At 60.5% G+C, this 11,024-nt stretch overlaps 1 protein-coding gene across 5 annotated transcripts in view; it reads left to right on the top strand.

Annotated features, from left to right (window-relative positions):
• Positions 1–1,488: 1,488 nt before the first annotated feature.
• uba1 (ubiquitin-like modifier activating enzyme 1) overlaps positions 1,489–11,024 on the top strand; it is a 64,399-nt gene continuing 54,863 nt past the window's right edge. Inside the window, exon 1 of one of the 5 annotated variants that reach the window (XM_052009049.1) lies at positions 1,489–2,044. In XM_052009049.1, coding sequence (XP_051865009.1) covers positions 1,982–2,044 — 63 coding nt within the window. In that variant the 5' untranslated portion in view covers positions 1,489–1,981. Of the gene's footprint in view, positions 2,045–5,850; positions 6,209–6,297; positions 6,514–6,696; positions 6,744–6,866; positions 7,068–11,024 lie in introns of those variants that run through there. The other 4 variants (XM_052009055.1, XM_052009054.1, XM_052009052.1 and 1 more) reach the window with 4 other exon arrangements.

Below are 11,024 nucleotides of genomic sequence, written 5' to 3'. Positions count from 1 at the left end.
CATCGGTCGGGGCAGTGAGTACAGGAGTCAGGACATTACGCTGCCGTCTCGTACAAGTCGTCGGTGAGGCCGCACTTGGAGTACCGTGCACAGTCTTGGTCGCCCTGTTACAGGAAAGATGTGATTCAACTAGAACAAATGCAGAGAAAATTTACGAGGATGTTGCCAGGACCAGAGGGCTTGAGTTATTGGTATTGGTTTATTATTGTCACTTGTACCAAGGTCCAGTGGAAAACTTGTCTTGCACACCGATCGTACAGGTCAATTCATTACACAGTGCAGTTACATTGGGTTAGTACAGAGTGCATTGATGTAGTACAGGTAAAAACAATAACAGTACAGAGTAAAGTGTCACAGCTACAGAGAAAGTGCAGTGCAATAAGGTGCAAGGTCACAACAAGGTAGATCGTGAGGTCAGAGTCCATCTCATTGTATAAGGGAACCGTTCAATAGTCTTATCACAGTGGGGTAGAAGCTGTCCTTGAGCCCGGTGGTACGTTCCCTCAGGCTCCTACCCGATGGAAGACAAGAGAGAATGCCCTGGGTGGGAGGGGTCTTTGATTATGTCGGCTGCTTCACCAAGACAGCGAGAGGTAAGGACAAGGAGGGGAGGCTGGTGTCCGTGATGCGCTGGGATGTGTCCACAACTCTGCGGTTTCTTGTGGTCCTGGGCAGAGCAGTTGCTGTACCAAGCCGTGATGCATCCAGATAGGATGCTTTCTATGGTGCATCGGTAAAAGTTGGTGAGGCTGGCCAGGCTAGGTCTTTATTCCTTGGGATGCAGGAGAATGAGGGGCAATCTTAGAACATGGAACGCTGCAGCACAGTGCAGGCCCTTTGGCCCACAATGTTGTGCTGACATTTAATCCTACTCTAAGATCTATCTAACCCTTCCCTCCCACATAGCCCCCCATTTCTCTATCATTCATGTGTCCAAGAGTCTCTTAAAGTCCCTAATGTATCTGCCCCCACCACCTCTGCCGGCAGTGCGTTCCACACACCCACCGCTCTCTGTGTAAAAAAACTTACCCCTGACATCCCCCTTATACCTTCCTCCAATCACCTTAAAATTATGCCCCATTTTCACCCTGGGAAAAAGTCTCTGACTGTCCACTCGATCTGTGCCTCTTCTACACCTCTATCAAGTCTCATCTCATCCTCCTCCTCTCCAAAGAGAAAAGCCCTAGCTCGCTCAACCTATCCTCATAAGACATGCTCTCCAATCCAGGCAGCATCCTGGTCAATCTCCTCTGCACCCTCTCTAAAGCTCCCACATCCTTCCTATAATGAGGCGACCAGAACTGAACACCTTGTAGAGATGTTTAAAAGTATAACGTGGACAGTAACAGTCTTTTCCCCAGGGTAAGGGAGTCCAAAACTGGGGGGGGGGGGGGGGGGGGGGGGTGGGTGGGGTGCATAGGGTTAGGGTGAGAGGGGAAAGATTTAAAAGGATTCGGAGGGGCATTTTCTTCAGTAGACGGAACGAGCTGCCAGAGGAAGTGGTTGAGGCAGGTACAACAGTATCGTTTAAGCAGCACTTGGATAGATAAGATCTTTATTAGTCACATGTACATAGAAACACACAGTGAAATGCATCTTTTGCGTAGTGTTCTGGGGGCAGCCCGCAAGTGTCGCCACGCTTCCGGTGCCAACATAGCACGCCCACAACTTCCTAACCCCAACGTCGTTGGAATGTGGGAGGAAACCAGAGCACCCGGAGGAAACCCACGCAGACACACAGGGAGAGAACGTACAGACTCCTGACAGACAGCGGCCGGAATTGAAGCCGGTGCAATGCGAAAGGAATTGGCTGTTATGTGACGCCACTTTCAATCAGGGTCAAGCCGCACTCGGCCATTCAGCAGCACACTCTGACCATTGGTCCCTGTGCACACCTCTCATACCTGGCCACAACCCACTGGACCTGTTGAATTACCTGAGCTCGCTCCACCCAGCTCTCCAGCACAATAAAGGATGCCACATGTGCGCGGCCCTTCCTCTCTTTGATTGCTGCCGGGGTCGAGACCACCGCGAGGGACCACTGGTAAGGGTGTGCGCGTCCACACGGGGTTCGGGGCGTTTTTAAGTAGATTCCCAGTAGCGTAGCGCCGTTGCTTGTCCCAGAGGCAGGGAGGGGGTTCAGGCACCGTATTGCATTTTTTTTTCCCTGACCGTTTGTGTACACTTCACCCCCGTTGCGACTCCCCTCACGTTTCGCGATGACCCGGGTGCGTGCGTGCGTGCATCCGTTCCCGTCATTCTGTTCCCGCGTTTGTCTTTGTAAATAAATTCTTTTTAAAATCCGAAGACTGTGTCCGGATCCCTCTACTTTTGAGACCCGGAAGAACCTTTTCCCCACAAGACCCAGGTCGCTGGCGCTGTAAGGCGTTACGCTAACCGCTGCCTGCCGGTAGTGATGTGAAATGTGTTGTTTTGTGGCAGTGGTACTGTCCAAGTTACTAATAAATCACAAAAGTAAATAAATAGTGCCAAAAAAAAGAGGTAGGGTTCATGAACTGTTCAGAAATCTGACGGCGGAGGGGAAGAAGCTGTTCCTGAATCATTGAGTGTGGGTCTTCAGGCTCCTGTACCTCCTCCCCGATGGTAGTAACGAGAAGAGGGCATGTCCTGGGTGGTGAGGGTCCTCAGTGATGGATGCCGCCTGCTGGAGGCGCCGCCTCTTGAAGACGTCCTCGACGGCGGGGAGGGTTGTGCCCGTGACGGAGCTGGCTGAGTCCACAACCCTCCGCGGCCTCCTGCGTGTTGGAGCCTCCGTACCAGGCGGTGATGCAACCAGTCAGAACGCCCTCCGCCGTACATCTGTAGAAATTCGTAAGGGTCCTTGGTGACGGAACGAACGTCCTCAGACTCCTACCGAAGTCGAGCTGCTGGCGTGCCTTCTTCGTGATTGCATCGATGTACTTCTGCAGATGTGCTGTTGAAAGTATCTTGACCGGTAGCGTCAGGATCTGGGACGGCAATTCGAATGCGCAGGAATGCAAGAAGCTGCAGAGAGCCATGGACTCAGCCCCAGTACATCACGGGCACGTTTCTCCCCCCCCCCCCCTCCCCCACCATCGGGAGTATCTACAGGAGGTGCTTCCTCAAGAAGGCAACATCCATCGTCAAAGATCCCCCCACCATCCGGGCCGTGCCGTCTTCGCGCAGCTCCCGTCGGGCAGGAGGTACAGAAGCCTGAAGTCCCCACACCACCAGGTTCAGGGACAGCTACTTCCCTTCAACCATTCGGTCCTTGAACCGACCGGCACAACCCTGATCACTACAGTTTGGCAACACTCTGATCACTTTGCAATAAAATGGACTTTTTTTGTTCTCATTGTTTTCTTGCAAAGATTGTGTGTTATTTCTATGTATAATTTCTTGTGAATGCTGCTTATCTGATGCTCTGTGTCTGTGATACTGTTGCAAGCAAGTTCCTCATTGCACCCGTGCACATGTGCGTCTGACAGTAAACTTGACTGTGACCTCTTCTGGCTGTTTGTTCCTCTGTGTGGGAAGACTTGTCCCTCAAATCCCCTTTAAATCTTTCCCCTCTCACCTTAAACCCGTGCCCTCTAATCTCAGACTCCCAGACCCTGGGGCTAAAAGACTGTGACTGATGACCATACCTCTGCCCCTCCTGAGTGTACCCCCTCAGGCTCCTACACTCCTGAGGCAGAATGACCTCCCCTCGTAACCCGAGTCCTCTAGCCCCGGTAAGATCCTGGTGCATTGTTTCTACACCACCCTCTTGTGTGGAAAAACTTGCTGCTCAGGTCCCCCTTTTGTTTTAAACCTCGTTTCCCTCAAACCTGTGCCTTCTAGTTCTAGACTCCTTACCTCGGGGGTGGGGGGATGCTCCATTTACACCCCTCACGAGTTTATAAACCTCGATAAGGTCTCCAGTGGGAATAAACCCAGCCTCTTCCAATCTCTCCCCAGAACTAAAGCCCTCCATTCCAGGCAATGTCCCGGGTGAATCTCTTCTGTGCTCTCTCTGTCGCTACCCCCTCCCCTTCCTCTCCGTGTAGTGCGGAGACCAGAACCAGACGCAGTACTCCAAGGGCGCTGGAGCCAACTGCAGGGTGACGGCCCGAATCTCGTCCACGGTTGCCTCGGCTCACGAGGGCGAGCGCGCCAAACGCCTTCTGCACCGCCCGTGTGTTATGAGCAAAGGAAACATTCGAAGGATCTCAAAAGTAAAGGACTCTGAACATAGTCTGGCAAGGAAGGTAACGGGAATAACACACACACACACACACACACACACGCAACGAACTGGGTACATACAATCAAGGAAAAACAATACGATACCTGTCACCTGTTGACACAGTGTAGGCACAGCTCTATGCTAATAGGGACTCTAATCTCTCTAAAACAGTGCACTGCTTACCAAAAAGGCATTCCTCCGAGACAAAAGAGAGAACCAAGCCCATGCGGCACTCTTTATAGTGCTGAAGTGGTCCCCAGGTAGTTCCAACAGGCCAATGGCCCAAGGCCAAGGACACAGGTGCTTAAAGAGGCCAATGGTCAGGTGTGCACTGATGGGTGGGGTGGAGCCAAGCCTTGATTGACAGCGGTGTGTCTTTCGACCAGGTAGGGGGCAGTGCTGTCACGTGACAGCCACTACCCTCCACTATACACTGTGTCACCGCTGTCGGGGACCTGTGGACTTGTACCCCAAGGCCTCTCTGTACAACGTTCCATTTACTCGATACGTCCTACCAGAATTTGACTTAAGAATCATACAGCCCGGAAATAGGCCCTTCAGCCCAACTGGTCCATGTCGACCAAGATCCCCACCTGACCTGCTCCCATTTTAGCCAGCGTTTGGCCCATATCCCTCTCAACCTTTCCTGTCCACATACCTAAGTGTCGTTAATGTACACACCTCAACCACTTCCTCTGGCAGCTCCTTCTAGAGGAATACAATATAAGAGCAGGGAGGCATCACGGCTTGGGACGGCAACTGCTCTGCCCAGGACCGCAAGAAACCGCAGAGTTGTGGACACAGCCCAGCGCATCACGGACACCAGCCTCCCCTCTTTGGACTCTGTCTTTACCTCTCGCTGTCTTGGCGAAGCAGCCGGCATAATCAAAGACCCCACCCACCCAGGTCATTCTCTCTTCTCCCCTCTCCCATCGGGCAGAAGATACAGGAGCCTGAGGGCACGTACCACCAGGCTCAAGCTTTTACCCCACTGTGATAAGACTATTGAACAGTTCCCTTATACGATGAGATGGACTCTGACCTCACGATCTACCTTGTTGTGACCTTGCACCTTACTGCACTGCACTTTCTCTGTAGCTGTGACACTTTACTCTGTACTGTTATTGTTTTTACCTGTACTGCATCAATGCACTTTGTACTAACCCAATGTAACTGCACTGTGTAATGAACTGACCTGTACCATCGATTTGCAAAACAAGTTTTTCACTGGACCTCAGTACAATAAACCAATACCAATGAACATTTAACTAATAAATAACTCTCCTATATCTTAAAATTAGGCTAAGTGATTGGGCACAATTTATTTTTCACTATTTGTTTTAATATTTTATAGTAACTTGATGTCTCCTGCCGCAAAACAAGAAATTTCACATCAATTAAGTCAGTGATTATAAACCTGGATACTTGTTCCTATTCTGGATGGAGCTTGTACCTGGTTTATATGAAAACAAAACGCCGCCCGCCCGCTTCCCCTCAGCCAGTCAGCGCGGCTGGAGAACCACAAGATTTATCCGCCCTCCGCTCCGACGTCATTCGCGCCCGCCCGCTTCACCTCAGCCAGTCAGCGCGGCCGGAGAACCACAAGATTTAACCGCCCTCCGCTCGGACGTGTGTCGCGCCCGCCCGCTTCATCTCAGCCAGTCGGTGCGGCTGGAAAACCATAAGATTTAACCGCCAAGATCCGCCCTCCTCTCCGACGTCAGTCGCGCCCGCCCGCTTCCCCTCAGCCAGTCGGCGCGGCCGGAGAACCACAAGATTTAGCCGCCCTCCGCTCGGACGTGTGTCGCGCCCGCCCGCTTCATCTCAGCCAGTCGGCGCGGCTGGGAAACCGTCAGCTTTAACCGCCGAGATCCGTCCTCTGTGGCGCCCGCCCGCTTCCCCTCAGCCAGTCGGCGCGGCCGGAGAACCACAAGATTTAACCGGCCTCCGCTCCGGCGTGTGTCGCGCCCGCCCGACCCGCACCGCCGCCATCTTGCGGTAATGACCGGTGATTGGAGGGAGGGGGGAACCTCCCTTTCCCCTCGCCGCCACCTCCCTCCCTCCCTCCCTCTTCGAACCGAGACACGGGAGACCCGCCTCCGCCTCCGCCTCCCCCTCCGCCCGGCTGCCGCCGACCCGTCGCCCTCCCATCCTCACCCCACCGGTGGCCGCCGCCATTTTGTTCGTTTTCCCGCCCTTTTCCCTCCCCGCCTCCGCCCGGAGATTTTTAATTTCCCTCGGATCAAACGGCGGATTCACACCCGCTGACCGCCCGAACCCCGCCCCGAATCGTGTGTAAAGTGGTAAGAGGGGTGCGGGGTGTAAAATAAATCGGGGTTGATTAGCCCCCTCTGGTGACGTAGGTGTTGGGGGGGGTTGGAGGCGGGTTAACGGTCCCCGGGGGCCCCGGCGTCTCTTCCGCTCGGTCGGGGCCGCCCTGGGCGGGGAGGGGGGGTGTGTGTAGGAGGGTCGAGGAGGACTGGGAGACGGCGGGGAGACGCCGGCGGGGGACGGGGAGAGGCCGGCGGGGAAGGTAACCGGGCGGGCGGGCGGCCATCTTGATGAGGGAGGGGGGGCGGGGCCTTACATGTCGACTCAAACCCCACCCCCCCCTCCCGGGGGTGGGTAAATAACGGGCGGGAGGGAGCAGGGGGGTGTTTTATGGTCTGTTTTGCCCCCTACCCTCCGTCCCATCTGTGGCGGGCGGAGGGGGTTGAGGGGGCGGGTCGGGCGGCCGCGGCGTCTGCTTCCGGGTCGGCGGGCGGGCGCCCGACCGGCGCCATTTTGGTTTTGTCGAGTCAGGAGCCGGGCGGAGGGAGAGAGGAGGGGAGGGGGCGGCGGAGCCCAGCCGTGCCGAGTGAGTGAGGGGGGGGGGTGGATGGGGTGTAAATGGAGGGGAGGAGGGAGGGAGTGGTGAGTCGGTGAGTGAGAGAGGAGGGAGAGGTGAGGGGTGGAGGGTTAAGGGTGCTGGGGAGTGTGGGGGGGAGGGTTGAGGGGGGAGGGGAGTGTGGGGGGGAGGGTTGAGGGGGGAGGGGAGGGTTGAGGGGGGAGGGGAGTGTGGGGGGGAGGGTTGAGGGGGGTGGGGAGTGTGGGGGGGAGGGTTGAGGGGGGTGGGGAGTGTGGGGGGGAGGGTTGAGGGGGGTGGGGAGTGTGGGGGGGAGGGTTGAGGGGGGTGGGGAGTGTGGGGGGGAGGGTTGAGGGGGGTGGGGAGTGTGGGGGGGAGGGTTGAGGGGGGAGGGGAGTGTGGGGGGGAGGGTTGAGGGGGGAGGGGAGTGTGGGGGGGAGGGTTGAGGGGGGAGGGGAGTGTGGGGGAAGGCTGAGGGGGGTGGGGAGTGGGGGGAAGGTTGAGGGGGCTGGGGAGTGAGGTGGGGAGAGTTGGGGCTGGGGAGTGAGGTGGGGAGCGTTGGGGGGCTGGGGAGTGAGGGGGGAGGGTTGGGGGGCTGGGGAGTGAGGGGGGAGGGTTGGGGGGGCTGGGGAGTGAGGTGGGGAGGGTTGGGAGGGCTGGGGAGTGTTGGGGAGGGTTGGTGAGGGGGGTTGGGAGTGAGGGGGAGGGTTGAGGGGGCTGGGGAGGGTTGAGGGGGCTGGGGAGTGAGGGGGGAGGGTTGGGGGGGCTGGGGAGTCAGGTGGGGAGGGTTGGGGGGCTGGGGAGTGTTTGGGAGGGTTGAGGGTGAGGGGGGCTGGGGAGTGAGGGGGGAGGGTTGGGGGGGCTGGGGAGTGAGGGGGGAGGGTTGGGGGGGCTGGGGAGTGAGGGGGGAGGGTTGAGGGGGAGTGAGGGGGGAGGGTTGAGGGGGTGGGGAGTGTGGGGGGGGCTGGGGAGTGTTGGGGTGGGGAGTGTTGGGGTGGGGAGTGAGGGTGAGGGGGTGGGGAGTGAGGGGGGTGGGGAGTGAGGGGGGAGGGTTGGGGGGTGGGGAGTGAGGGGGGAGGGTTGGGGGGTGGGGAGTGAGGGGGGAGGGTTGGGGGGGTGGGGAGTGAGGGGGCAGGGTTGAGGGGGGTGGGGAGTGAGGGGGCAGGGTTGAGGGGGGTGTGGAGTGAGGGGGAGGTTTAAGGGGGTTGGGGAGGGTTGAGGGGGGTGGGGAGTGTGTGGGGAGGGTTGAAGGGGGTGGGGAGTGTGGGGGGAGGGTTGAGGGGGGTGGGGAGTGAGGGGGAGCGTTGGGGGAGGGTTGAGGGGGAGGGGAGTGTTGGGGGAGGGTTGAGGAAGTGAACGAGGTGGGAGGGTTGAGGGGGTGGGGAGTGAGGGGGAGGGTTGAGGGGGGTGGGGAGTGAGGGGGAGGGTTGGGGGGCTGGGGAGTGAGGGGGGAGGGTTGAGGGGCATGGGGAGGGATGAGGGGGTAGGGGGAGGGTTGAGGGGGTGTTGAACAAGGGGGGAGTGGGGGAGGGTTGACGGGGGTGGGGAGTGTTGAGGGGGGAGTGAGGGGTGGGGAGTGAGGTGGGGAGCGTTGGGGGGCTGGGGGTTGAGGGGGGTTGGGGGGGGGCTGGGGAGTGTTGGGGAGGTTTGAGGGTGAGGGGGGTTGGGAGTGAGGGGGGAGGGTTGAGGGGGCTGGGGAGGGTTGGGGGGGCTGGGGAGTGAGGGGGGAGGGTTGGGGGGGCTGGGGAGTGAGGGGGGAGGGTTGGGGGGGCTGGGGAGTGTGGGGGGAGGGTTGGGGGGGCTGGGGAGTGTGGGGGGAGGGTTGAGGGGGGTGGGGAGTGTGGGGGGAGGGTTGAGGGGGGTGGGGAGTGTGGGGGGAAGTTTGAGGGGCTGGGGAGTGAGGTGGGGAGGGTTGGGGGGCTGGGGAGTGAGGGGGGAGGGTTGAGGGGGGTGGGGAGTGTTTGGGAGGGTTGAGGGTGAGGGGGGCTGGGGAGTGAGGGGGGGGGGCTGGGGGGGCTGGGGAGTGAGGGGGGAGGGTTGAGGGGGGTGGGGAGTGAGGGGGGAGGGTTGAGGGGGAGTGAGGGGGGAGGGTTGAGGGGGTGGGGAGTGTTGGGGAGGGTTGAGGGTGAGGGGGGTGGGGAGTGAGGGGGGAGGGTTGGGGGGTGGGGAGTGAGGGGGGAGGGTTGGGGGGTGGGGAGTGAGGGGGGAGGGTTGGGGGGGGTGGGGAGTGAGGGGGGAGGGTTGGGGGGTGGGGAGTGAGGGGTGCTGGTGAGTGAGGGGGGGAGGGTTGAGGGGGGTGGGGAGTGAGGGGGCAGGGTTGAGGGGGGTGGGGAGTGAGGGGGGTGGGGAGGGTTGGGGGGGCTGGGGAGTCAGGTGGGGAGGGTTGGGGGGCTGGGGAGTGTTTGGGAGGGGTGAGGGGGGCTGGGGAGTGAGGGGGGAGGGTTGGGGGGGCTGGGGAGTGAGGGGGGAGGGTTGAGGGGGAGTGAGGGGGGAGGGTTGAGGGGGTGGGGAGTGTTGGGGAGGGTGGGGAGTGAGGGGGGTGGGGAGTGAGGGGGGTGGGGAGTGAGGGGGAAGGGTTGGGGGGTGGGGAGTGAGGGGGGAGGGTTGGGGGGGTGGGGAGTGAGGGGTGCTGGTGAGTGAGGGGGGAGGGTTGAGGGGGGTGGGGAGTGAGGGGGCAGGGTTGAGGGGGGTGGGGAGTGAGGGGGCAGGGTTGAGGGGGGTGTGGAGTGAGGGGGAGGTTTAAGGGGGTTGGGGAGGGTTGAGGGGGGTGGGGAGTGAGGGGGAGGTTTAAGGGGGTTGGGGAGGGTTGAGGGGGGTGGGGAGTGTGCGGGGAGGGTTGAGGGGGGTGGGGAGTGTGGGGGGAGGGTTGAGGGGGGTGGGGAGTGAGGGGGAGCGTTGGGGGAGGGTTGAGGGGGAGGGGAGTGTTGGGGGAGGGTTGAGGCAGTGAACGAGGTGGGAGGGTTGAGGGGGGTGGGGAGTGAGGGGGAGGGTTGAGGGGGCTGGGGAGTGAGGGGGGAGGGTTGAGGGGCATGGGGAGGGATGAGGGGGTAGGGGGAGGGTTGAGGGGGTGTTGAACAAGGGGGGAGTGGGGGAGGGTTGACGGGGGTGGGGAGTGTTGAGGGGGGAGTGAGGGGTGGAGAGTGAGGGGGAGGGTTAAGGGGGGGTGTGGGGGGAGGGTTGAAGGGGTGGTGAACAAGGGGGAGTGTGGGGAGGGTTGAGGCGGAGGGGAGTGTTGGGGGAGCATTGAGGCGGAGTGGAGTGTCGGGGTTCGGTGGAGGGTTGGGGCGGAGGGTTGAGGGGGGTGTGGAGTGGGGCGGAGGGTTGAGGGGGGTGGTGAGTGGGGGGAGGGTTGAGGGGTGTGGGGGGAGGGTTGAGGGGGGTGGGGAGTGTCGGGGAGGGGTGAGGGGGATGGTTGAGGGGAGTAGGGGGAGGATTGAGGGGCTGGTGGACGATGGGGGAGTGGGGGAGGGTTGAGGGTGAGGGGTGGGGAGTGAGGGGGAGGGTTGAGAGGGGGTGGGGAGTGAGGGGGGAGGGTTGAGGGGGTGGGGTGTTGGGGGGGTTGAGTGGGGTGAGGGTTGAGGGGAGTGGGGGGGTTGAGTGGGGTGGGGAGTTGGGAATGTTGGGGGGAGTGGGGTCAAGGGTGGGGGTTGGGGGAGGGGGTGGGGCAAGTGGGGGGGTTGGGTGAGGGAGAGGAGTGTGGGGAGGGTTGAGGGGGTGGGGCGTGAGGCGGGTGGGGAGGGAGAGTTGGGGAAGGGTTGAGGGAGTGGTGAGTGGAGAGGAGTGGGGGGAGGGTTGATGGGGTGGGGAGTGAGGGGGAGGGAAAGGAGTGGGCAGAGGGATGGGGGAGAGTGGGGGCAGTTGAGGGGGAGGAGGGGTGGGGGTTTTGAGGGAGGGGAGTGGTTTGTTTGAGGGGGAGAAGGGGAGGGGTGGGGGTTGAGTGGGGGGGGAGGTGAGTGCGTTGTTTGGAGG

This window comes from Pristis pectinata, chromosome 43 (genome assembly GCF_009764475.1).
Source record: "Pristis pectinata isolate sPriPec2 chromosome 43, sPriPec2.1.pri, whole genome shotgun sequence".
In the NCBI taxonomy this organism is placed as follows: Eukaryota; Metazoa; Chordata; class Chondrichthyes; order Rhinopristiformes; family Pristidae; genus Pristis; species Pristis pectinata.
This window is presented reverse-complemented; position numbering and strand designations above follow the sequence as displayed.